Below are 27,246 nucleotides of genomic sequence, written 5' to 3' on the forward strand. Positions count from 1 at the left end.
GAAGTTTCCGCGTTGCCGCGGCGACGGCGCGGCCGCCATGGCGGTGCCGAGCTGGCTGGAGCGGCTGCGGGCGGCCGGCAAGACGGCGCTGGTGCAGGACGGTAACCGCGGGGCGAGGATCGGGATAGCCGCGCAGTGAGGGGTGGTCCTGCAGCGAGCGGGCGCGGAGGGGAGCGCTCCTGGGCACAGCCCCGCAGCCCGGGCCCCAGGGAAGGACACAAGGCCATAATGCGGGCGGTGGGACGGGGTCCCGGACCATGGGATAGGGCCCCAGGCAGTGGGGCAGAGCCCTTTACCCAGGGATAGGTGTATCCCGTCTCCTCTCACCACCTGCCTTGCCTCTAGGGAAGCGGAAGATCCACTACTTGTTCGAGGATGGGAAGGAGATGGCCGAAGAGTACGACATTAAGACTGGCCAGTTAATAAGTAAGTGTTGCTCTGCAGGGCAGTGGGTCTGTACCACCTAGTCAGGAACAAATCATCCCTGCCTATTCTGGGAGACAGGCATGTCTGTAGCAGAATTTTGTAGGGTCCAGCTTGCAGCCAGGCTTCTCTGACTTTCATGGCATAGCAGACCTTGCTGTCGCCCAGGATCTCCCCCAAACACCCCCTCTGTCACAACACACTAGGATGGACTAGATGGGATTGCCAACATAGGTGCCAGGCACCAAGTCTGTACCACATGAAGGGCTGAAATACGCTTTTTGGTGGCTTCTGCTACCACAAACAAAGTGTTTGTTTATGGCTCCTGTCCAAAACCACATCAGCTGCAGCACAGCACCTGTCGCAACCCCACCATGGCTTCAGCACCAAGTAGCAAAAGAGAGGCATTCAGCACAGAATGTCTGACCTAGGAATAGGCCAACTAGCAGATCAACTCACACCAAGACCGAAATTACTGGAATTAAGATACATGTATTCATATCATCTCAGTGTGCTGGGCAGCTTTTGCAGTCAGGTGCTGGAGTTATTGAAGAGCAGAAGAATTAAAATCCTCCTTCTCTCTTCCCCAGGTAGAAAATGGCGAGAGAAGAACACCCTTGGGGGCACGGGCAAGTGGCAGGTGGAAGTGGGAGAGCCAACCTCGCCACTCCTGGGAGCACTGGAGTCAGAGCTTATAACAGAGAGCAGCTCAAATGTATGTAAGGGTCTGCAGGTACCACTGCAACTAAAACTGCCTTGTCTTGTCCTTACAGCAGTAGTTGGTAGAGTGCAGATCACCAAGAGACAGCCTTAAAGCAGCCAGCACTCTGCTACAAATCACCCCAGAACTGCAGGGCTGAGTAGAAAGAAGGCACAGCTTAGGTTTTTAGGAGTCTTCAAGACATTTGTAGTTTCCTTAAGAAACGAAACTGTACTGCTGTGTTGGCCAACTGCTATCCTGTCTTGAAAGAGCAGGGTGACAGGAAGGCCAGTGCCAGGACAAGTCAGGGGATAGAAAACAAAGGTGATAGCAATGAAAGGCACAGGCAGTGCATAGCAGGCTGCTCCCTAATAGGGCACAGCTTGTTTCATCTTCATACCCCTCTAGCTGAGGGCACAGCTGGTTTAGTCTCTCATCATCTTTTCAGAAGCTGTGTGTCTGAAACACAAGCACAGCTCTGCACCACAAACTGGGGCAGAGCTAGGACTGAATCCAGCAGGTTCCTAGAGCAGGCAGAGCTCAGTATTTGGTTGTCTGTGACCCTGTAACCCTGTACTGGCAAGGCTTCCTGAGTAAACACTTTCAGCCTCCTGCAAGCAGTGTCCTGGGCAAAGGCAGAGCAACGTAGTTGTAGGAAGGTGGTGCTCAGGCAGTTTCTTCAGTTACTCCTTAATGCTCCAGTGTGAAAGAACAGCTATCCCCATGTGGAGTCTCACAAGGTAGTAGAGGAAGGAGACAGGGAGGAGAGGAGACAGCTGGAGGGGCCTTGCTAAAGGTACTTGTTTGCTGTAGCCCATCTTCATGAGGAAGGATACCCTGAGCAGCTTCCAGTGGCGGATCCGTAACCTCCCCTACCCCAAAGAGGTCTACAGCGTCTGCGTGGAGGAGGAGCAGCGCTGCTGCGTCATCCGGACCACCAACAAGAAGTCAGTAAGGACAGCACTGCTGGTGCTGACAGTCCCCTGGGGTGGGCAGGCACAGGGGGCAGGCTAGTGATGGCACAGGGGGCTGTCCCCTCTTCTGTCCCAGTGTGCCAGGGCTCAGGGGCCTCACCTTGCAGCACATGTCTCCTGCTGCCCAATTTCCACTCCCAGCTGCCTCAGACACGTTTGCAAGTAGGGCCCCCCAAGCTCTGCATTGGCCATTGCAAACTCATCTTGGCTCCTGTAGGGTGGTGCTTGCAGTGTTCTTACCCTGTCAAATATCACTTTCTCAGAAAAATAAAGTAGGAGCCTTGCAGACTTCTTGAAGCTAGAATATTCCATTTTCTCTCTCTCATTTTAGTCACTGCATCTCAGAATGCTGCAGGATTCAACATGGAAAGCAAAATCGTGGGCACCCAAACAGATCTCCCTGCATAAGCATGTCCAATAGTCACAGTGCCAGTAATATGATCTGGAGGTAGCAAGCAAAAAAAGGCAGACTGAATCTGGGAAGGAAGCCCCACAAGTGTTCTGCCAAGAGAGATTTGAGATGGGAGGATGAAAACAGAAAATGTTGTTAAAGCCACATTTTGCAGTGTCAATACATGGCATCTCACATGGAATGAAATACACACCGTGTCCCAAAGCATCTACAGCTTCAGATAAGCCAAGACGAGCTGTAGTATTGGGAAGTGAGTGCACGGAACGAGCCTTGGGAACACAAGGGAAGCTGATGGAAGTGGCTCTAGGTGGTGCTGTCGGCACAGAACTGCGGCCCCTCTGCTGCCGAGGACTTCGCGAAGCAGCGCCCTCGAGTCTCCCGGCAAAGGGCTGCTGGAGCTCTGCACATCAGCACACCTGGGGGCTCAAAACCAGAAGGCTGGGAAGAGGAAAGTTAACCTATAGAAACAGCAAGAAATTACACCTCTAATACAGAAAGATGTTGGCCTAAATGCACACAGAGGGATTCACAGAACAGTGGTGCTTTAGTAGGGAGACCCACGTAGCAAAAGATGAATGAGATTCCCATCAGCCACACATGGATATCCGTGGAGCTAGGACAGGAATGGAGTACTTGATCCTAAATCCAACCACATACTGTCACAGACAGGCTTATCTACTCCCAGTCCTACTGATAGTTGTGTGTATGTGGGAATTTCCTGCTTAGGTGCCATAAGGTTATAATGTAGCACTGAGGCTTTACCTATGGCCTACCTGACATCTGGTTCTTTTGTACTGCTCTCAGGAGAGTCTTCCATGAGCAGCTCACACTTGTTCTCTCACAGACTGGTGCCAGAGGACCCCACAGCAACTCATGGCCTGTGTCTGACAGTTAAGGACTTTTAGAATTAAAGCTGAAAGCCACCTCACTGAGGACAAGAATGACGTTGCTGTCAGTAGGGAGCAGGGACAGACACCAGCACTAGCACACTTAGTACAGGCTCCAGGATATCTTAGATCATTTCTCCTGGGTCTCAGCCAGGGCAAGGCACCACTCAGCAACTAATTCCAAGATAGCAACAGCAGCATGGAATCCACAGAGAGAGCGCACATCACTACGGGAGAGAAAGGAAGCCTCGGAGCCTCTCCAAGCCTTGGAAGTCAGCCATGCTGCTTCTGAGCAACAGAGCTGTGCTGACCGCCAGCCAGAGGCACAAGTAACAGGATGGGCTGCCAAGTCACTACTAAGTAGCTCAGCTCTAAATTCTCAGCATACCAGTAGCAGTTTTCCCTACGGGCTAACAAAAAGTGGGTTTCCAGTAGGAAAATAATAGAGGTGATTTCACATACGGACTGTGGATCACGGGCCAGGACTCGGGCTCAGAGTGTAATACTGCCCCTTGGCCATGGGGTGAGAGGAGAGGGCAGAGAATCAGCTTGCATTGGCTGGGATAACCACCCATCAGCTACCTCCCCAGCCCAGACAGGAGCTCTTCACTTCCACCAGTCACTCTGTTCCCTCTGGCCACGGCAAGGGCTGCTCAAGTGGGATTTGCTTAAAACCTCTTGCTGTAAAATAAATCCATTAAACTGAACTCTAAAAACAAACCTAGAAAGCCACCTCCCCAAACACCAAACCTGATTCAATTATTGTAGTGAGAGGCAGTGGTAATGTTAGGAGGAGGAGGGGTTGGCAAGGCAGATCTGGTTTCCTTTGATCTTGTCACAGATTTTAGTTTGAGGCCAGCCAAAGCCATTCTTCTCCCCTTCTCCTTAGTCCTGGGGCAGCAGAATGCTGCTGTTTCATTGATGACTCCCAAGGCCCTTTGAAACAGTGGGTTTTTTTCTGTGTACTGCTTTTTTTTTGTCTAATCGGTAAGAAGTTAACACTTCCTTAACATGTCTTTGTGTTCATCTAATCTCTGCTGTTTAACCTTTGACATCTCCCTTATTATCCATGTCTGCCACCTTTTCCAAATACCGACAGCAGTGACAACACAGAACGGTTTGAGCCCTGCGGTAACAAGCCATGTACATTCCTCCCACTGCACCGGGAAAGCCATTTGCCCTTTGTAGCTGTTTTCACCGTGACTTGGAAAATAAACTGCACTTTGGGCAGAGGTAGCTCGAGAGGCCAAGCCTCACACACGGCCAGCTGAATTGAGAACCACCCCTCATGGTAGCAGCCACTACCTATTCCCATTCTGCTACAGGCACCTCAGTACCAGCTACAGGCTAATTCCTTGGAGAGGATTGCCCACAAGAGTGTTGGAAGAGACTAAGAACCCAGCCCTGCCTCTGGGTGGGCACAGGACCACCAGCCAGTGTATTTGGTACAGCCCCAGAGAGAAGCTGTAGATGCAAGGCAAACAATGCCAAGCACAGAAGATCTCAGGCAAACACAGACACAGGTCTACTGCGTTCTGGCTCCACAGTCTTAGAAAATCTCTTACCTGGCAAAAACCTCTCTGTCCTGTGCTTGGTTGTGAGAGGTTACTGGAAGACTGGGATAGAAACCAGGGAGGGAACTAGGAGAGCTGTAAGTGCAGAGGAGCACCACAGCCACCATGCAGGCTGCATGGAGATGCTGCAGAGCAGAGGCTCAGGTGGTTGTGGGCAGTTACACCTGGAGATCTGTGCCCGGGGTATGCATGAGCACCACCATGCCACCAAAGCAAGAAGCTACCTAGGAAGTGCAGCAAGAAGTTAAAAAGAAGGGTTTAGGAAGGATTGCAACACAAAATGGTGCATCACAGAGGAAAGTTACATGGCACAAGAGCTTTGACAGCTATTTTGACAAAAGCTAAAGGAAGCTGTTACTTAGAGGGAATGAGAGGCCATGGACAAGGAAAAAGACAAGGAACACCTTGGTAGGGCTGAGTAGTCTAAACTTAGCTGGCACTACACATACAGGCATGCTGGAGGCACCAAGCCTGCTGTCACACACCAGAGCTCTTCAGGACTTTGCCAGCTCTGGTTTCCAGTTTGGAGGTTGGTTTCTAGTGCTCCTGCTAACCTAGGGGCATCGGCAGGCACACAACATGGCACAAGGGCCTGCTGCCAACCCTGAGAGGTCTGTTGTCCTCATGTACACTTTGCAGACCAGCAGGCTGTGTCTCAGCACTCCTAGTGGCAGAATAGAAACCCCACCTTCCTTATTTCTGTCTCCTCTCTCATTTGTAGGTACTATAAAAAGTTCTCTATTCCTGATCTGGACCGATATCACCTCCCCTTGGATGCAGCTGCCCTGAGCTTCACCCATGCCAACAACACCCTGATCATCACGGTGAGGTTTTAACCATGCACATCAGCACTCTGCCCTTCTCTTTATGTCCACAAAGAAGCTAAAGTTCTTACATGTGGGGAAATGAAGCAGAGCTGAGGGTCACCCATGCAGCTCCTTCTCTGTCACATAGACAGTGGGAGTTTCAGATTACACGGGGCGTGCTGACACTAGCCAAGAGATCCCAGGTGGCAGGAGAGGCCCCGCTTGCTGCTCAAGGTGACATGCAGGTGGAAGAGTGTCTGTCGTGCCCTGTTTTCCATGTATTATCTCCCTCAAGCCTGAGCAAGCCTCCACTCTCAGGGACATTAAGTTTCTCTTGTCTCAGAGCATAAAAGCCCAAGGACCTGCTGCACTTTGAGGTCTCAGAGTCTTAAAACAGTACAATAAAAAATAATCACCTGCTGCTTTGTGTCAGAGAGGGAACACTTCCTGACACATGGCAGAAGCAAGAGACTAGGAACATGGACACACTTGCAACTTCTTGTTGCAAGGAGCAGACAGATGCTTTTGAGCAACAGGTGTTTGCCTTATTCAGTGCAGACTCAGCTACACAGAGGGCACACCCTCCATGAGAAACCTGGCAGCAGACCTGGGCTGCACGTGCAGAGGAGGTGGGCCAAGAGGAGCACCTTGAGTCCTCCTGAGCTTCTGTTTGCTACTGGCCAAACCTTGCAAAAAGCACCTGCATCCACCACTAAGCTGCAGCTGGGTGAGAGGCCTCTGAGGGGAAGACAGAGGAACTGCAACTCTTCCTTCTCTCTGCATAAAAAAAAATAATGCATATTTTATATACATATATATTATATATGTATATATAAAACACTTGTGATCATATGGTCAGTGAGCACAGCAAGGATCTGCTTGCCAGGATATTCCAGAGGGGTTGGTGGGGGCCAAGATTCCACACCTAACTGGAAAGTTTTACTTGCACCATAAAAGACACTCCAGAACTTGGCAAATGTCTTTAGCCTGATGGCACCACCTCTCTAAATGGGCTTCAGAGGCTGCTGGTAAGGGCAAGGCCTCCCTTGGCAGGAGGGCCCTTGCTGGGCTGGCAGCAACAGGCTGCAGTTGGTCTGCTTGGAGCAGAGGCTGAACAGGAGTTCAGGAGCACTAAGGGCATTTCTCTCTGTCCTACAGTACCAGAAGCCGAAGGAGATCCTGGCTGCAGAAGAGCAGCTGCAAAAGGAGCTGAAGAAGATAAAGGCAGCTAACAGTGGGGATGGAGACTGTAAGACCCAGTAGGCAGTGGCTGCTAAGAGGTTGAGGTGAGGGGCAGCTCTCTGGCACAGCTTCATGGTGTTTATTTTGCCTTATCTAATAAAAATGGGTTCTGTTGTAAACAGAGTAATTTGGAGGAATCTCTGTAAGCCTAGGAAGATGGCAGGGCAGTTGACCTGTCTGCTGCCCTGGCCTGCTGATTTATGCAGACACTTCATAAAACTGTAGATTGGTTTGTGTTGGAAAGGACCTTAAAGGTCATCTCATTCTAACCTCCCTGTCATGGGCAGGGACACCTTCCACTAGACCAGACTGCTCAAAGTCCCATCCAGCCTGGCCTGGACCATTTCCAGGGATGAAATAATCCTTTTGTGAATTGTGGGAAGCTGTAGTTTGCAAAGGAAACACACCACATCGACAACCAGCAACCCTGTCCCCATCCAACATGACACCTTGGGAATTCCCCATCTGCCACCATTGCTGAAGGCAGTAATGTTTGGAAAACAAGAACTCCCTCCTCACAGCCATTACTTGCCTGAGATGAGCTTGGGAGCAGCTCCCTCCTGTGCAGTTATGCAGCTCCTCCATGCAAGTCAGGATGCTCTGGTGACTTTGCTATCTCTGCAAACAGCATCAATGTTTAGACCTGAGTGGGCACAGCCTATGAAACAGGGTAAAGAGGAAGACATGCAGCTGCTTCCTTAGTGCCAGCCATCCACAACGTGACAGGGCTGTGCAGAGGGCAGGGACCAAGATGCAGCTGCCTCCATTGGCATGGCACGGAGGGGAAGCAGTGGCAGAGCCCACTTGGATGTGTCTACAGGACCCCAGTAAATCACATCCAGGTGTTCATACTAGTCTGGTTTGCTGCTTCATTAAGCAGGCACCAAATGGGTCACAGATCCTAATTTTTGAATTCTTGTTTGAAAAAGTGACAGGAGATCCAAACTCCCAGGAATCACCTTCAATGCAGCGGTGTCACAGGGTCTAGCCAGGGAGAGAGATCTATAAGACATGGAGACAGGATCTGAAAATAGATCCAACCTCCCCCACCCACCCAGGCCCCTGCAATCAGCAGGTAACATCACAGCCCCTTCAGAACTTGAAACAAAACATACAATCTCTTTTGTTTCCTTTCAGTTTTATTTAGCATAACGCGACCATTTCAGCCCTGCCAAGTGCATAGCCTGACCTGACGGCCAGCTTGGGGAGGCACACTGAAAGCAGGGCTGGCTCTGCCTTTTAGCTCAATTGTTGCTCTTGGCTGTGAAGGACAACACAAGCAGCTGTCAGAACAGCAAGTTAAGGAGAAAGGTGGGCCTCGCTCCAGGCACCCTTCCCTTCCACCAAATCAGTTCACCCCACACACAGCCTAGTCTTGTTTCACATGCTTAGAGCTTGGCTGATCTCAAACTGACCAGCACAAAGCTGATGGGGCATCCTGGCTCAACCTGCCCCTCAAATGATGTATCCACAGGAAAAAAAGGAAGGAAAAAGAAAAAGAAAAGAAGTAACACAGTTAATAAAACAATTCCTGACTTGCACAAAATAAAAAGGGTAAAGACAATTGGCCTATTATTTTCACTAACAGGCAGGTACGGTTGAGAAAGTTTGGCCCTTTGTGCACTCTTCATTGTAGCTTTCTGGCAGGCAAAAACGTCCCTTCAGAAGCCTTGTGGGCCTTTCTCACCTCTCCTGCCCTGCAATTCCCTGAGCCAAGTGTCAGCTCTGCTGAGTTGGGGTCACCAGAAGCAGCTGTGGTGCTCTTCACGAGGCTGTGAAGTCCAGGACGTGCAGGGCTGACGCCAGGGCAGCGTACAGGTGGGTGGTACTGAAACGGAGGCAGTACACTGGGCTGCTGGTGGGTGAAGACAGGTGAAAGCTCTGCAAAAAACAGGAGAATCAACCTTTCAGAAACAAGGTCAGCCCAAAGATGCTGGGTGGTGTTACAGATCCAAAGGCTGAGATGTCTGAGAAAGCAGGTTTTCCCTGCATATAGGGTAGGTTTGCCATGGTGGACTAGCCCCAAAGACAGCCCAGCAGCCCCTCTTTCTTCTTCCCACAAGGCATGCACACTGGGCTGCCAGAGAACAGCTGAGAAGCTCTGCTGCTGCTCAGTCTCCCACTGGTGCTCACCTGTAGGCACCGAGTCTGCCGCTTATCCCAGAGGCGCACCACACCGTAGTAGGAAGAGCCGCTGGCAATCATATGGTTCTTATCACTCCTTATGCAGTACAGGGCACTGTCATGGGGCTCTTCCCACTCCTGGACGCACTTCCTGCAAGGGCAACACAAACCAGAGCAGGGCTGAGCCTCCATTCCTCCATCCACTTTTCCTGAAGGAGCTAATTCAGTGAGAGCTGATTCCCAGATGCTGCACAAGGACAGTGCAGGAGCCTCACATGGGCCCCAGCAGGGCAGGCTCACCTGGTGCTGGTCCGTATGTCCCAGTAGCGGATGTAGGTGTCATACCCACAGGAAAGGAGAAGGGAGGGTGTTTCGTAGAACACATCCAGGACTCCAGCTCCACGGTGGAAGTCGGTCCCTAAACAGGTCAACAGCTGACCACTGCAATGAAACACATTAGGGGAAGAGTCATTCAGAGCGAAAAGCCCTTCCAGTTCAGCTGGCCAGAGCAGAGATGGTGTCACAGAAGTCTTCCAGATCTCATTTCTGTGATATAACAGAATACAAAAGCCCACATAGTTTTTGTCTCCCACCCCCAGCTTCTACTATTGGTTGGGCCATTAACCATGAAGGGTCATGAAGGGTGACCAGCAGGAGTCCCAGCTGGAAGAGGAAGAGCCAAGGTACAGGTGCAGCTGACCCCCAGCAGAATGGGAGAAGTGACCAGTATTCTGAATTATATGGCTCCACTTCCATAGGAGACAACTCCCAGCTTAGTGAGACTCCAAAGAGTCTACAAGAGCCATTTACATGTTCAATCCCATCCCATACTGTCCTTCAAAATACTGTCTACTGCGGTATTTCCCTAGATCTTTGACACACAGCACAGATCCACAGGCAAATCAGACTTTCCCAACCCAGTTTGCCATGGCTGCTCTCCTCAACCCCCTCCAGTTATACCACATTCTACAAACACCATATCTGGGGCTGAATGAAATAGGTCACAAGCAACCACCCCAATGATCAATCATCTGGAGATGACTTTCCAAAGGCTAGATTTTTCTCCTTTTCCTGACCCCTTCCTCCTTTTTAATTCCTTGCTTGCAGTGAAAGAGCAAAAGCAAGATCTCCATGAAGCTGTATGCTGAGTGCTTTGTGGTGGTATCACTCTGCTGCTTGTTTATATGCAAACCAGCAGCTCACCTGGTGGATAGTGTCTGGTGAGGTCCCAGCCTGCCAGACTTCAAGAAGAAGCTTGAGCCTCTTCCCTGGGTCACACGGAATAGCATCAGGTGCATGGCAAAGCCTGTCCTAGTGTCATTCCACCTGCTGCAGCAGCCACTAGTATTCAGACATGACAGACTCTTGGGAATGGAGTGGGCAATCTGCCCAGCTTCTTGAAATGGCCACCTATTGCAAACCCTCCTTTTTTTCCTTCTCCTTCTCCTCACACCCTTTACATCAAAAATGCTGGCACAATAAAACTTGAAGCACCTGCTTTTCAAACTCTGCTGCATGGCCACCCCTCACCAACAGCCTCCTGTTTCTCAGGACAATGAAGCAGTCGTGAAAGCCAACAGCACGGATCCCGCAGTGGGGTCACTCTCAGCATCTCCCTCCATTATTTTGTTACATTCTGCTCCTTGATCCAGCATCACACAGTTCTGAGGCACATCGCCAAATGCCTTAATTCTGTCTGTAATCTGGGCTAAAGCCCTCATCGGGGGATAAAGACCACACAAAAGGAGAAATAGAGTCCTGGGAGATGTTAAAACAAGTAAACACCTTTGTGTCAGGAGAGAGAAATCGCTGATAAAGCAGATTAGCGCCTCGAGCCCTGGTGTCCCCAGATCAGAAGGCGAGCCCTGGCCGATCTTTGCAGCCAGCACGCTTCTATGATCACAGAGCTGGCGGCATGCTGGGGCCAGCCTGTTTCCCCACAGTCACTCTCCAAAGAGCAGATTATGTAGAATAACAATTTCTTTGTGGCTGTGTAATTCCCTCCGTGACCGTGGCTGTGGGCAGCTACATTGGACCTTGATGCCAGGGCCCTAGCAACCATTTAGAGAGGCCAACCAGCCCTAGCAATGGCCCCCCCATGCAAACCTCTCGGACAAGCTTTAACATCAAGTGCATGAATTAATCCCCCCCAACACGAATCCAGGGGTGCTGGCTTATTGGACTTTGTGTTTCTCCAGGCAAGGAATCGAGGGGATTCCAGGCTTCAGCCCTTTGCAACCTTCTCACAATACATTAACCCTTGGAAGGTTACTTGTAAACCAACTCAGCAGCAATTCTGCACCTGTCTGTAGGTTGAGAGATTGAAGCACTCATGGTTTGAGCACCATGAGCAAGAGCAGTGGGGTTTGGCTGGCACAGGTGAGTCATCAGATCCACTCTGAAGTGAGACATGGATGGACATGAGTGCTCTGGCACTCCCTCACCCTTCCAAGCACACAGATCCCCTCCATCTGCCATTCTGCAAAGCCAGCAGAACAGATAGACATGCACACAGCCCTTATCAAGGCTTCTGCAAAACCTTCTTCATCCTAAAGGATGTATGCGTGGCCCAGAGTTGTAAGACACACAATAGAGGTATGAGGAAGAGTCAGCTGCTCTCCCAGACAAGAATCCTTGGATTACCTGTGAGATGCATAAGAATCTTCTACCAGTTGCTCAGGCAGGAGCAAGGAGTTACTCCCAAGAGGTGAGCTACCCCAGCAAGCTCTAGGCAGCACCAGCAGCTTGGACCCTCAGCACCACCCAGGTGCTTCACTCCCAGTGTTTCTCCTTGCCTTCACACCTCACTGCAGTGGTAACCAAGCACTTCAGCAGAGTCACACCAGTTTTCCTCCCTCTGCTTACATTTCCATCCCAGGCAACAAAAATGAAAGAAAAGGCAACAAAAACAAAAAAAAAAAGGAAGCAGAAAAGGATTGGCTTTTCTCTGTAGGCATAAAATGAGCACAGATACTTGCAACTTACTGCAGCAAAGTAAACCTTGCTTTGCTGGTTTGTTAATCAGTTCAGTTCTCCTGGCCCAAGAACAGGTCAGCCAAAGCAGCTCTCAGGTGGGATCTGCAGCCTTTGGAAACAGGAGCAGCTCTTTGGCAATTTACAGAGGCAATGTGTTAGTTGCTACAGTGAAGCACTTAACCATCTGGCACCAGGGGAAAATTTACTGTGCTCTACACTGGGGACACAAAAAACCCACCAATGTGTTCTGGCATGGGCACACTTCAGGTGAAAAATATGCAGAACACTATTAGTATTTCCCCTTTATTCAGCAGGTTAAGGTGTCTCTGGACAGCTATCACCATGCCAGCCTAGCTCTATGTGCTGCAGCACACATAGCCATGCTGAACCCATGCTGGGGAGGGAATTCTGCCACCAAAACTCTTCTAGTCTTGGGATCACAAGTTAGTGCCCACAAATTGTCCACTCTTGGTTATCCCAAATAATCCCTCCCCTCAAACCTCATACCTGAACAGCTTCCCCCTTTCTTGGGAGCAAAACTCACAACTAATCCTTAATAACCCATAAAGGATCAAGATAACCCATGAACAGGCAACAGAACAGCAGCACCTACACCAGCACATCACCAATGGCTTCTAACAACTTAGAGAGACAAAGATACCTTCTCCATGAGGGACAGAAAGAGATGGCATAGCTATCTTGGACCTTTTCCCCAGCAGCAGCCAAACACAGCAGGAAACAGCCATCTTCTTTAATCGGTGGTCCGTTTTTCACCTAAACACCTTTCAAATCCCAGTAGGCTGGTCCTCAGTATTTCAGAGGCCCTGTCCTTGTTACAGGCTGTGAAGGTTGCTCAGGAAGTGTCTGTGAAGAGCAAACGTGGAAGGACCACACCATGTCCCCACCCTGCCATGCCCCTCCAGCAGTAGCAAGTAGCTGTTTCACTCCCAGGTCTTTTTCAGGCAAGCCAGGTAGTAACCTGTGCAGATGGCAGGAGCTTTGCTTGTCTTTGTACTGAACAGCCTGGGCCAGATAGTGCCCACGTTCAGTCCCAGTGCTGGGTGGCACCAAGAGAAACAACTCTGCACCAGTGGAGCTCGGAGAGGCAGAATCATAAATGTGACAGTGCAAGTCTTCTGGAAATACCACTCTAGAGCAAGAACTCTCCATTTCAGCACTTTAACCACAAACCACCTGGGCCAATCCAGCACCTACAAACACACAAGTAAGCCTCAAGTGCTGAGGAATCTCATAATATTCCTAATTTTTCATACTTCCTGTTAAGCATCTAGATAGACTGAATAATACTGGCACTAATCCAATACCTGCCCACAAGGAACAGAGCCAGAGCAAATCTAGCAGCCTATTTCATCCCTAGTACAGGAAAGCTGTGTTGGCAATAGTCTCCAGACTCCTTTGTGATAGAACAAGATGTTTAAACCAAGTTGATGTGCCTGGTAAATGTATCCAACTGATGAGTCCAACAGTGAAAGGCATTTTGTTCAGACACTATAGAGAATCCTTTGATTCATCTCAATCAATTTCCAAGTTCTTCAAGACTTCTAAAAATTACTTTTTAAATCAAATATTTATTCAGGATTTCCACATTTCACTCTTTCCTTCCCATGCTAGAAATCTAGCCATGAGCATAGCTCTCCTGATACCTCCAGAAGACAGGCAGCCCGGAAGCAAAGTAAAGGGAAGAAACAGTCTGGTTTCTTTAAGTTGTTGTTCTTTTTTTAAACAGCCTCAAGTTCTATTCCTTCTCAATCACTAATATGAAGACAAAATAAGGTCAGTCATGGCAGAGCCCAGATGGTTACTTTCCAGATAACCCATGGAAAGTTGCTTCACCAAGTTAAAGTTATACATGGCCTCCCAAGCCACTGTAACTATTTGCATGGCCATAAAAGCTCAGGATCTCCCCGAGATTTTTCTCAAAGTCAGAGTCCAAAAGAAGTCTGCACCCACCTCCCTGGAACCTGCCCATTTGCTGAGTATCTTGCCCAGCTGTCTCCAGTGCACAAGAAACTACACTCCAAAAGCTGGAATGAAAAAAACATTTTTCTCCCTACCCTCAATTTCTGGTGACCCAAATTTACTACAATTGATATTATATAAATATGCAAACTCTAGGAAACTGCTGAATTTTGAACGTCTGTTGAAAACAGAGATGTGCAAAACTGAGGACAATTCACTTGCTCTGGAATCCTCATCTGTGAACTGTGATCATCCACCAAAGAGGAGAATCTACTGCACATAAGCAGATGACTGTTCAGAAACCAAAGAGAGCTGTAAACCAGTATTTCAGCCCAAATAACTATTTGAAACAAGACAGGTGGGAAACATATACTTAAAAAAAAAAAAAAAAAAGGTATAAAGAGGCCCGTTCAGTTCCAAACACTGGGATATTTGATCTGAGTATCAAACAACAAAAAAGGAAAAAAATCCTTTTAAAAATAATTATCCCAAGTGTAGCATTTGCACAATTTCTGTCACCCAATTAGGAGAGTGCACCAAAACCAAAGGGAAGAGCTGAGCTGCTGTTCTTCTAGGTGCTTTGTAATAGCAGCTGAGGCACTGAGGAGATGCAGCAATTTATGCTAAGAAGGGAAAGGCTTGATCAAACAACATCTGTATTGTACATAGGGATCCTTAGCAAAGTTATTCTTCTATCCTACCCCAAAGTTGCCCCTGCATTTAGACCAGGCTACTAATTCCTGCAGGGAGGTGTGGGATTGGATTGGGGAATTTTGAGGGAGCACCTCCAAGTGAAATGGCTCAGAGATGCTGTTTCAAGTGATTTTCAGGGCAAATGCCTCTCTCTGATTCCTCAGTGCAGCTGAAGGGACTCAAGGCAGTAGGGGGGAAAGACACCAACGACGGTCTGAGATTGTGTTGAGAGGAGAGACAGAAAAGGGAGTTTTGCCTTCTTTTCTTCTGCTTTCTCTGAATTGGCCCACACACATCTTAAATGGTCCAATAAAAAGATACAATTTCTTTACCTTTCCAGCTCTGGGACCCTGTGAGTTTTTGTTGTTCGGGTTCCCGTAAGGTTAAGTTCAGAGGATAAACTGACACACTGGGCTATGGGAAAAAGCCAGTTTCTTCAAATAAAGCCACAACGGTGCAAAAGAGACCCTGCTGGGGCTTTTATTTGGGAAAACAAACAGAAATGGCACCAAGCCCTTCTGCTTTACGAAGCAATTTAACTATAAAACCAATGTTCTCCCTCTCGGGGGTGAGGAGGGGAGAGAGACAGGACATGACAATAGTCCAAAACCTTGAGGGGGGAAAAAAAAGAAGATAGGACAAAAAAGGTTGTCTATCCCCTTTTCTTTCTTGTCCACGGCTCCTTTTCTTAGCACACGTGTGTTCTTGTAAAAACGATTAGATTGCAATTTGTATAACATGGTGACCCCCAAATTCAGACATTTAACCCCTTTTCTCTGCAAAGAATGTCAAGAATGTCTTCTCTGTCTTTCTTTCCAACGGGAGGAGTAGGGGGGAATTCTCAAACTGTGATTTCTTGGAGGAAGAGAAAAAGAGGGAGGCGAGGAAAAGAAGCAGGGAATTCTCAAAGCCTCTCGCCTTTCGCCCCACTTGTGTGGGAACAGGCGGCTGTATTGCTCCCTTTCTGGACAGAGCTCTGCAGGTCTCCTTTACTGGGGAGACAAAAAAATTGAGAGTCCAAATCAAAACAAAGCCATCTGTTTAAATGAGCTACCACTAGCCAGTGACAGAGGGGGTTCCTCATTCACTCCTTCCCATTCTTCTCTCTTGCCTCTGTTGATTCTCTCTCAACCCAGGGAAAAATAAAGATTACTTTTGCTTTGGCTCAGAGGGATGAAACTGATTGATATGCTTGGAGTGTCCAGCCCCCACCCATGCTCTCTGATTGTTCAGGGCCTTGTAAAGTTGTCATAAATATGCCTGAACAAGAGTTCAAAGGCCGCAGCATGCCCTGAACATGCACACATCCAAAAGGCAGGAGCTGGCCTTATGGTCCTTTCTAGTGGGACAGGGCCAAGACTGCCATGGGGAAGAAAGGATTTAGGATAAACACCTGTATGTTCTTCCTCTTACAATGATTTTACATTTAGGTTAAGATGGATCAGAGCCCTCTTAACAAAAAGAATGGAGAAGATGCCCAGCTTATGTGAGAGAGTTCAGAAACACAGTGTCACAGAATCAAAGCCCAAGCACAAAGCAGTAAAGAACAACAAGGCCTCAGTTTTGAGAAAACATGCATACCATGGGAATACATTGCACAGACAAGACTGAAACTATCCATTATAGACAGGAGACAGAGTTCTGAACACAACAAAGTCTTCTAAAAGGGACAGTTATCCAAGGAACCATGACTTAAGAGGCTCCCGGCACCAGCAAGCTTTCTCCATAACAGGCTCAAGCTGGCCATAGGCCTGGAGTCCTGCTTCCAACAACACTCAAGAGCTCAAGGTCTGGATTGGTCATTGTGATTTAAAACTGTATTCAGCCAAGACAGAGATGCTGAGAAAGAAATGCAAGTCTGAAAGGAATAAGAAGCCTCTTTCCCACAAAACCTGGAGGAGCTTCCTTGGTGAAAAAAGATGCCTGGCATATGAATCTATAGAAAAGCAGGGCTGGAAAGGGTATTCCACATCTACTGCATTAACTCTGCTGCTCCCCAAATCCTGTGAAACTGGCATCAGTGACAGGGTTACATTTGCTATTGCTTGTCTTTCCTGTTATCAGATATATGCACCCACTTCTCTGTAACTGGATAAATCCAGTTTAAATGTCTGGGTGAAAGAGACAACCCACACTTCTTGGAGTCAGTTATCTTTCCTTTTGATCTACCAACTCCAGTTCTGAATATATGTGCTTCCTTCACCCAACAGCTCCTTTGGTGATTAAATTAGAGGGTCTCGAACTTGCATAAACCTTGGAGTTCAAAGTTGGGAAGAGAATGCTCTTCTGCAGAAATTATTTTAGAACACAACATTAAGAAGCCTTGAGCCAAGCCTCTACATTTAAAACTTCTATTGAAAACATTCAGCAAGACTTATAACCAAGAACTAGACCTGCAGATTTTCATTTCACTCACCTACTTCCACACAATTAAAAAACTGGAGCACAACAGAAGACAAAGTCAAGAAGGACTGGATTTAAACAGGAAATCATCAGTAGTGATCAGCTGACCATAGTGTTCAGTGCTATATGCTTCAACTCTCAATTACACTTGTTTAAGATCAGCACAGGGAGCACAAATTTTAACTCCATGGGTTCTGAAGAGACACAGAAATGGATGCAGATCAACATAAGCTAAAAGTTGAAAAGACAGCAACTCATTCTTGCCCCCTCCACAGCCCAGACAGATGTAACCTAGCAATGGACCCATGGAAACACACACTAGGAACACAGCAGCAGCACATTAGCAAATTTCAGCCAGCTGCTTAAAGATGGTAACACTCATGCTTGCTCTTGGAAAGAAAGGGCACAGTGCAACAACACTACAGGCAGAACAGATTAGTAACCTGCTCAGCAGCTGCCAGGCTACCTCAGACTCCTTCCCAACCCTCTGCTGAGGGCACCATCCATACACCTGAATCTCCCTTCTCCTCCACTCCCAAGTCCCTCTCATGAATCCTCTACCTCCCACCTCCCCAAAAGCTGCAGACATCAAAGGCACCTGCCTTGAACACCTGAAGAGCAGGGGGGCCTGACAGTCAAGAAATGCAACTCTGTATCTTCCCCTTCCATGCACTATTTTTTTCTTCATCTCTTTGAAAAAGGTGGCAGAGATAAATGGAGAACAAAGAAACAAGAAAAAGCCTCAGCTCTGGCCCACACCCTGCCTATTACTTAAGGGGGAAGGAACTCTTCCGAAAGAGGAGGAAAAAAATGTGCTCTGACACAATGGCTCAAAAGGCCAGGCAGCAAACCGGGCCACTTTGTACTGCTAACAAGGGAAACCTAATTACAGGAAGAGGGCAAAGAGGGACAGATAAAAGGGATACAAAATTTCAACATCTGTTGCCATAAAGGGATAAGAAGTGGGGAAACGCAAAGTGTCAGTTTGGTGTCAGTGACGGCATAAAGCTACTTTCAAAGGGCTCAGGAGCAGGAGAAAAACCGAACAAGAAATTAGAGGGTTCTTAAAAAAAAAAAAAACAAAAAAAAAACCACAGAAAACAAACAAACAAAATCCCCACTCTGCCAAAAATACCTTCAAAAGGGGGGAGGAGTTGGACAAAGACTGGCTATTTAAAAGGCAGAGGATCTGGGTGGCTTGCAGGGCACAGCTAACTTTGGTTGTTTTCAGAGCTCTTGTGCCCTGCAGCATGTCATGTCACAGGAAAGAACACTGTAGGATTTGTGCATTTAAAGTGTTTATAGCATGAAGACTACCATGTAAGACAGATCACTGGTCCATTTCAAATATCAAGCTTTGCAGAATAACTCCAAGAGCTGCTGCAAAGAGACCTCTGGATTATTCTATCTTATGGAGAAGCATCCTTGAGACAGGGGCATTTGTCACTTAATGACATGCAAGACCACCCCAATAACATGGGAAGCAACAGTTCTCTGCAGGCAAATGACAAATGCTGGCCTTGGAGCTGTCAGTGGTGCATGACCCTCATCTTCCAAGGAGTTTAAACTCCCAAAGGCAATAGAAAGAAGAAAAAAGAGGAGGAGGATCTGAATAAGGTTTCCTTTTCTCTTGCTTGCCATTAAGTGGCTGTTCTGTTGAGCCACACACTCACACTGGCAAACAAGACAGGACGGTCTGAATAGAGAAAGGCAGAAGCGAGCAGAGGAACCTGACCTGCAAGAGGGGCAGCTGCCATCATATCCTTCACTAAAGGAAGGACAAGGGTACTTGGAAGAGGACAAGGAGTCAGCAAGCTCTGATCCTTGATGCAAGGACACAGGTTAGTATCGTGTGGCCCATATCGCTCACTGTTCCCCCCGCTCACTGCAGGCCTCTAATCACTGAACTTACAGCTGCTTTTACATACACACACCTTGATCCAGAGTGGGAATTAGTGCACAGCAACTTCCCCACATCTAAAAGCAATCAGATGGCACAGGGTAGCATGTGAGGGGTGAGAGATGTCCTCCACAAGTGCAGCTAGCCAGCTTCAAAAGCATATGAAAAAAATCTAAATCCTCCTTCATTACAGGAGACAGGGCCAGGTGTAGCAGCAGCTGGAATTTCAGCCATCAGAGACAGTGTTTTGGCATTATGCAGTCATTCCCCTGCTTTAGACTCCCTTGACAATTGCTTGTTGCTGCCTGTTGTGGCTTTGATCCAACGCCATCATCTCAGCAGAGTCAGAAATGAAAGACAGTTGTGGGAGCGGGATGCAGCAAGAGGTGTTTCCTTTCCCCACTAAAAATTTCCTCTGCACCAAAAGCAGTCAAGCTCTTTTCAAAGCACAAGACATATTTACAGGTGAAGACATTATCCCCTTCCTCTTGGAGGGATGAGAATGGCTGCCCCAGGGTCAGGGAACAGCGAAGGTCATAAATACAAAACATACCATGACCAACAGTGACAAGCACCAGCCAAGGACTTATCTGGCCTGGAACTAAGATGATCAGTACACAAAAGGTTATTTAAGCTTTAAATCCTTTTGTAGCACGTTCCAGATCTCAGCTGTTGGGTAAAAAGACCACCTACCCCAATGGAAGAGAATGGCACAGAAACTCTTGTACTGTTACTTACTCACCCCTCTGATGCAAAGAAAACTCCCCTAACTGAACTAGCTGATCCTGGACAGCACTAAACACCTCAGTGGTGCTAAGGATCCTCTGGTTTTCCAGAACACATCTTATGCATCATTCTACCCTTCCCATTTTTTTTTTTTTGACAGAAATTACCTGGATTCTGTTCTTAGACATCCTTGCCATGTTCAGCCTCTTCAGGGCAGCCTCTGGGCCCTTTTGTGGCCACAAGAAAAGGGTAAGCAGCGAACTCAAAAGGCCCTGGCTCTGACTGCCAGATGTTATTAGGACACATTAAGCTCAGGAGGAGTTTTTAAGTCCTAGGTGGCTCTAAGATTTTAAGTTTTTATGCCACACTCTCAATCCTGGAGTCTGACCAGGGAGACAACATTCAAAAGCCTAAAAGGAACAGAAGCATTCCCTACAAGATCCCTTCTGGCAGTCACTGGAGCCTTTGAAGATGGATCTGCTGGGAAGATGAACAGTTTATGGAGAGTCAAGACCTGGAAGGATAGCTCTGCACTCCCTTTCTATGAATAGTAACATCAAGCTTCACATGCTAGAGTCCCAGCCATGCTTTCTACTCAGCCTCGCACCCTGCACATGCTGATGAGTCTACCAGCTCACACACAGGTCCCTGCAGAGGAAAAGACCCAGTGGCATGGTGCATTCCAGCTGTGACAGGTGAAGAGGGAAGAATAAGTTTGACACTCTAGCCATTTCAACAGAGGCCCAGTGGCCTAGGTTGCCTTGGCTTTTTTATTTGCCTGTCACTCAGGCTTTTACGTTATTGAAAGATCAAACTCCGCTGTGCTTGTTCATTACCTTAATCCTATTTTCTACACAGCTTTATTATCTCTTCAGGCTTCCTTGGGAAAGGCTGTCAGAAAGGTTGGGGCAGGGGGGAGAGGGTTGCCCATCTCCTCACCCCTGTCAGATGCCTCTATTCAAGAACAGCCAGAAGACTTGACGGGCAGGGGTATCACAGCACAGCCTGCATCCTTCTGGGGTACTCCAAAGGCACCACTGGATGGATCACTACGAAATATGCACCATAACTAATGCACTGGAGTTCTTTCCTGCTCCAGCTTGTCCTTGTAGGATGCATTGTTGGAAAGCATTTTTGTTACTTCAGAGAAAAAAACTGCTGGTTTAAATTTGTATTTGATAGAGTTGACTTAAACAATCTAAACTATTTAAACCATAGATTAGAAGGTAACTGGTCTCAGACCTACCCTGTGCCCACACCAATCCTCCTCCATCCCCTTTCCCCAAATACAGCTCTACTGATATCCCTCAGGCCCCTTCTGCCATTGCTCACCTCACTTCTGACAGCACTCCTTTAGATAATCTGGGCCATGCCACTCCTACCCAGAGTGTCCTGGTCCTGGAAGGCAGGGCTGCCATTCCAATAATCCTGTGAAATATTTGCTATCTGTCCATCACTACACTAAGACCCTCAGGCTGAGTGTTTCAAATTTGTCAGCAGCTGAGTTCTCACATCAAGATTTGAGAACGTTTCCCCAGTTGCTAAGGTCAGCACCTTCACCAAACAAGAACTACTCAAAGACCCCAAATCAGAGGCCACAGCAATTAGCTTCCTCAGTGCTCATTAGGACAAAGAGAAGACAACGAGCCTAAGTCACTTCCATAGATAACCTGTTGCCACACATCACCTCTCTGAGCTACTGGAATTGCCAGGCAGGACAAGGTGACTTCAGAGCCTGTGTTTGCCTCTGGCTTCCCAGCACCAAAGAGAAATGGGTGAATGGGAGGATAAGGATCACCTTCCTCATCTCCTCTGGCTGAGGCATCAACAGAGACAGATGAAAAGGAGGGTGTAATGGGTATATTTTGACTGTATACAGGTAATGGGAAGAAACCAGGATGGCTGTGCCATCAACTGGAAAAGCTGAGAAGAAAAGCCAAGTTACTGAACCAGAACCACCCCCCACATACCCCTTTCCACACCAGTTTGCTTTGTCCCCCACTCCTCAACACATCTCCTCTTCTATCATCCCTTGCCTCCATTGACAACATGAATAATACCCTTTTGCAGCATTTACAATATTGCATTGATATTCACTTTTCTTGCCAAGTCCCTCCCTGTAACCTGGAAGCTCACTCACCTCTCAAGGTCCCAGATTCTCAGAGGTGAGATGTGTCCACAGCAGGCTGTCCCTGTCACAAATGAGCTGTTTAAAAAAAACAAAGAAACAAACAAAAAACACTTACTAATCCTCATGTTCTGAAGAAAGTGCATGAGCAAGACAGAAAACAGATTACAAGACAGACTTTGAATTCTGGTTCAAGATTATTTCAGCATGTGCCACCATATTTCACAAGGGACAGGCAGCAGCAAAGGGAAAGCTGCCAAAGGACTCTCACTAGCTGAGCTTCCCAGATGCAGCAGGTCACAACTGCAGAGAATTGGCAGGACATAAAATGTATTTGTAAATACAAAGGGAAAACATAAACAGGAACATCTGTAAACAACATTTTCAAGTGGGTCAGTACAGTACTTAGCATGTTTCATATGTAAGCTGCAGAAAGACCCCATGGAAAATTTACTGTTATTTCCTACTTCATGTCTCACTTCTGCTTGTTGGCAACTTCTGAGTACAATCATGAACTGGCTGCAGCATCACAGGCCTAAAGAATCACAGAATAGAGGTCTCTGGTCCAGCCTGCTCAAAGCAGGGCCAATTTCAAAGCTGGATCAGGTTGCCCTCCCCAGTGCTCAGACACTCTGTAAGAGGCAGCAATATTTGGCTCCATTTACACCCTCCAGCAGGGCCCATTCCAAAGTCGTCTTGGCAATGTTACGTCCCTGCTGCACATGCTGGCTCCAGAGGTCACCTGACACCCACTGGCCTCATACTAGTTCATAAGACAGAACAAATCCTTAAAATCAAGCGTGAGGAACATGGGTGCTGTGCTCTCCAAACCACACTGCTTGTTTTGTGCCAGCTGCTCATTCTCAGTCCAAATAAGAGGAAGCAGCTCATCCAAGGATTTCTAAGTAAGTTACAAATTACCTCTCACAAAGCCATATTTATTGCAGCTACTGAGAATAAAATGCCAAAACTACGTTTAAGTCAATGCAACAAGGATGGCATGAACACAGGAAATGGAACCTGCTTTAAATAAAAGCCATTTCAATGCTTTGCCTAAAGAACTTTTGCAGTATGATACAGAGCTAACAGCTGAAACATGAAAGCAAAATAAGAAAACAATGTCATGTCTATAAAAATAGCAGTTAGAGTAGTTTTTAACATTTCTTTGATCCTCTACAGTATTCTTTCTTTGGTAGTCAAGGTGTCTGCAAGCTTCTATTGTACCAGGAATGAATTCTTGCAGCAGCCTTGACTTCTGTGAGAAGCACTACTGCTGCTGCAAGAAGGCACTCAGCAGCCAAGTGGTGAACACAGGCTTAACTCAATCAAAGCCAGAGAAGGACCAGATGGAAGCAAGACTGGAACTCAGGACTCCTCCTACTCCTTCCTCTGTGGTTTAGCTGAGCAACTGGTTTCTCCAAACAATAAGGCCAAAGCAGCACTGATAAAACACTCTGCAAAAGAGCAAGCAGATAACATCAAACCATCAAACCACACCATGGAGGTGTCCACAAGTTCTGTGAGCTTAGCTGCCCTTTAGGCTAGAAAAGGCCTGCAGAACTAGAGCTATTTCAAAGTGTCTCCAACCAGGATGTCTTACATGCAAAATTCCAGGTTCATTGGCAGTGCACATGCAATCAGCCAAAGCACCTGTAGCACTGGGCTGTCCCTACAGCCAGGTGCTGCAGAGTGCTCACATTCCTCTTCTCCATGTAAGTCCCTGACCAAAGTCTGAGAGTCTATGGAAAATCCAATTCCTGTTGCTGTGCAGCAGCTACCATGATCAATTAAGAAAGTGTGCAGCATTTCATCTTTGGAAACATGGTTTCTGCTCAATGCCTACCTTCTCTCCACCATAGTCCAGGACAGGAGGGAACATTTCTCTTTTGCCAATGGCACCCACCTCAGAGGAAAACAAGCAAAAGACACCCACTTTGGCAGCTTGTCGGTCAAGCCCCATGTCTGGAAAGCAGCACTTTGGTCAGGAGGTCCCCCTGCTACAAAGCTAGGTGTTGGGTTTTGTCCCCCCTCCCCAGCCATAATCCATTAATAACTACTAAAGTCAATTACTGTGGTTAGAAACACAATAGCAGTCAGGGAGTCAGTCAAGCAGGCAATTGGGTGCTTAAGAATTTTCTTTTGGGGGACAAACTGACTCTGTCCCAGCAGAAAACGCTCTCACGTGGGAGACAGATCCCTTTGTGCAGAAGGTATGCACAAGGCTTTGATGGTTGCCACAGGTCTAAATTACCATGGAGGCACACCAATTGGGAGAAAAAGGTGGGAGGAACAGCTAGGTTTAATCCTCCCTCATGCTGTCAGTTCTGGACTTCAGCTTTCCCTCCTTGGTCCTTACCCCCCACTCCTCAGAGAGAAAAAGAAAAAAAAAAAAAAGAGAGAGAAAAAAGCATTAGATAAAGAGATTTTTCTCCAGCATCGAATACAGGCCTCAGGGCCACAAACAAGTCTCTCCTGGGTAAAGCTGACTCCATTCAGTCAACAGGAATTTTGTCTCATACTTCAGTGGGATCAGGTTTGCAGGCCTTATCTTTAACAGCCTGAGCCCATTAGCAAGCAAAGATAAGACTTCTCCCACAAGAGCAGGCCACCTTCACTGCAGCACTAGAATGCAGCATTCACAAGACAATGTGCACAAGAAGAGGTACCAATAAGAAATTCTTGAAGCCTGAGAGTGAACTGACCTTAAAGTCTGGATTCCAGGGCACGATACAGGGCCCCTCACCTTGAGTCTGATCTGCAGGCACACACCTTGAAGCCTCAGGTGTCTCATAACTGGGAGCCTCTCACAGGTGACAGTTTTACTTCAGGCAAAAGAGCAACAGAAGTCAGCTCTCCTATGTCTAAACCAACATGCAGATTGGAGGAAAGCATGTAAAGCTTGGCTCCAAAACTTCTGAAACCTCATTTAGTGTGGAAGATCAGGCTGAAGCCTTCTATCAGGTTTGCTTCTTTTCTATCTTCAACAAGGCTCTTTTGTCTTAGAGAGCACAGAGCACACATAAGAAAACACTCCAACTTAGAAAAGTGCAGCTTTTTCACAACCATTATTGCCAGTTGCCCAAGAGAAATGACTGAAGCTGAGTTATTAGCTTATAGAGTGTCATTCATTTTGCCACATTGCATTCTACAGCAAGACTGAGGAGAGACTAGATTGGGAAGAGGGGAGTACAGGATACCCTAAATATATTAATGCAGGCATGACTCATCTACCTGAAGTATATACAACACGCTGATGTGCACTGACTCTGATCAGATGCATCTACATCCACAATAAAAACTGCTATGGCCAGTCTCCAGATGGCCTTGGAGATGTAAAGCCCCTTCCCCACTACGCTTCCTTCTGTCCTTTGAAAGCTGCTGGCTACCACGAATACAAGCTCCCCCTAATAGGCCCTTCTAAGGGGAAAAAAAGCACCAATCTAGGTCTTCCATAACAGGGCATGTTGTCCTCACAGGGATCCCCTAGGAACTAAAACCAAGCCAAAAACCAAACCAGAAAGGCAAGAATTTTGCACAGCATTGAGATACACATACTTCATAAACAGCATATTTTTGTTGTCCAACACAAGGAATCTTCCAACTCATCTGATACTTTGATGCCCTCTGTTTTTATTTGAAACTCCCTACTGACAGAGAGGAGAGGAATAAACAACAGGGAAAAAAAAAAAAAACAAAAACAACAGAACAACCAAGAGCCTGCCTCTCCAGAAGCCAGACCTTCTCTCTGCTGCAGAAGAGACGTTCATTACACATCATTCCCCCACAACAGAAGCTGGGCCAGGAAATGAAAGAGAGCACACATCCTGGCAGTGCTGTTGGAAGAAACACAAGAACTCTCCATCTGACTGAACTGTGGTTGTTGAAGATCCCATGGCACTTCTGGCAACAACAGTAGTGCTCTGGCTACACTCCAGCTGCAATAATCCCATAGCTGCTCCCAAGGTGCCAACTACAGTTTGACTCATGTAGCATCCCTCTTTACCCCATCCTAGCCAGACCACTGCCAGATGTGAACAAACCAGAGGAACAGAGATAGATGCCCATTAGTCCTTTTGGAAAGAAGCTGTTTATCTTGAGGCTTGGAAGCAGTATCAGCTCCAGAAACACAAGTCACATTGAACCACACATATTTTCCCCACGATCAACTCAGCCTCCAGAGTGGGTCCTGCTTGAGCTGGGAATCCTGCAATGCAAAGTCATTGAAGGAACCTGGGTAAAACAGGTCATTTCCCATCTCAATACATCTCTGTGCCCCAGGCTTGTGCCCTTCCCTGTACTGTAAACAGATTGTTTCTCTAGTTCTATTCTGCTCTTCAGAGATTTCAAATCCAGAATCTGCTTGACACGTGCAAGAGCCCATTCCTTCCTCCTGGCGCTCTCCCCCGCCCCCTGGAATTGGACATCGTTGTTCCATTTTGGAAACTATTATATATGGAGACTCACTGGACTGGGAAACAAAGAAGTTATTACTTGACAGAGCCCCGCAGCTGGGAATGTGGAAGGTGGGGGGAGAAAAGGGGGAGAACCAAGGGAGACAGGATGGGGCGGTTGGTAGCAGTGTTATGGAAGCGATCAACAGAAAGGACAGCTCAAAGATGGGAAACATCTACTTTAAAAAGTCTCAAGTGAGATGAGAAAAGAAGGAGAAGAGAAAGCAAGTCCAAAAGGGAGATAGGAGAAGAGAGAGAGCAGTTGGTGCCGACGGTGCCGCGGGTTAAACACACGGGTCTGTGGGTTTGTGTAGCCTTTGATTCAGCCCTGACACGCTTTGGCAAGGGAGGCCACCGGAGCTGTCAAATCCTTCACCAACGTGCCCATCAATTGTATTCAGCTCTCCCCGACCCGCACTGGCATTTTAATTACTGTTGGGTAAACTAATTTGTACAAATGAAGGCAACTCTGCCTAATAGAATATGCAAGCTCTCTGACCTCTGACAGGCGATGACACAAGATACAAAGGAGGCAGAGGAAGGCTTTTTATCAGAGCCTTATTACTCTCTATTACTCCAATTAGTTAAGCTCCAGTGCTCCTAATTGGGGGAAAAAATTGCAATTAAATCAATTTTTGATGGGCTGAAAGTGGGTTACCGAACCGCCCTGCCTGTGAAACACTGATATTATAGCAGCAAAGGTCAAAGTCTTTGTCGGCACCTGTGGGGCCCCCACCTCCCCTCTCCAAGCCCCTCTGTGCCCCCCCAACACACACACTCAGCTCGCTAAGGCGAATCATTAGAACATGTCATGTCTTATCGCGGCCGCCACCATCCCGCCAGCCTC

The 27,246-nt window shown here is 47.5% G+C and overlaps 2 protein-coding genes across 3 annotated transcripts in view; one reads left to right on the forward strand and one right to left on the reverse strand.

Moving 5' to 3' along the window:
- The first annotated feature begins 24 nt into the window (after nucleotides 1–24).
- Nucleotides 25–7,137, forward strand: DPCD (deleted in primary ciliary dyskinesia homolog (mouse)). The gene is made up of 6 exons (XM_063163346.1): nucleotides 25–101; nucleotides 346–426; nucleotides 1,014–1,138; nucleotides 1,937–2,070; nucleotides 5,692–5,794; nucleotides 6,935–7,137. Exons 1-6 carry the CDS (start codon nucleotides 38–40, stop codon nucleotides 7,037–7,039), a joined length of 612 nt encoding a protein of 203 aa, XP_063019416.1. The 5' UTR covers nucleotides 25–37; the 3' UTR covers nucleotides 7,040–7,137.
- A 1,002-nt stretch (nucleotides 7,138–8,139) lies between these two features.
- Nucleotides 8,140–27,246, reverse strand: part of FBXW4 (F-box and WD repeat domain containing 4) — a 59,517-nt gene continuing 40,410 nt past the window's right edge. Inside the window, exons 6-9 of one of the 2 annotated variants that reach the window (XM_063163344.1) lie at nucleotides 21,961–22,026; nucleotides 9,443–9,583; nucleotides 9,152–9,293; nucleotides 8,140–8,899 (exon numbers count right to left, since the gene is read on the reverse strand). In XM_063163344.1, coding sequence (XP_063019414.1) covers nucleotides 8,783–8,899; nucleotides 9,152–9,293; nucleotides 9,443–9,583; nucleotides 21,961–22,026 — 466 coding nt within the window. In that variant the 3' untranslated portion in view covers nucleotides 8,140–8,782. The remainder of the gene's footprint in view (nucleotides 8,900–9,151; nucleotides 9,294–9,442; nucleotides 9,584–21,960; nucleotides 22,027–27,246) is intronic. The other variant, XM_063163345.1, reaches the window with a different exon arrangement.

The sequence above is a fragment of the Melospiza melodia genome, chromosome 9 (assembly GCF_035770615.1).
Source record: "Melospiza melodia melodia isolate bMelMel2 chromosome 9, bMelMel2.pri, whole genome shotgun sequence".
In the NCBI taxonomy this organism is placed as follows: Eukaryota; Metazoa; Chordata; class Aves; order Passeriformes; family Passerellidae; genus Melospiza; species Melospiza melodia.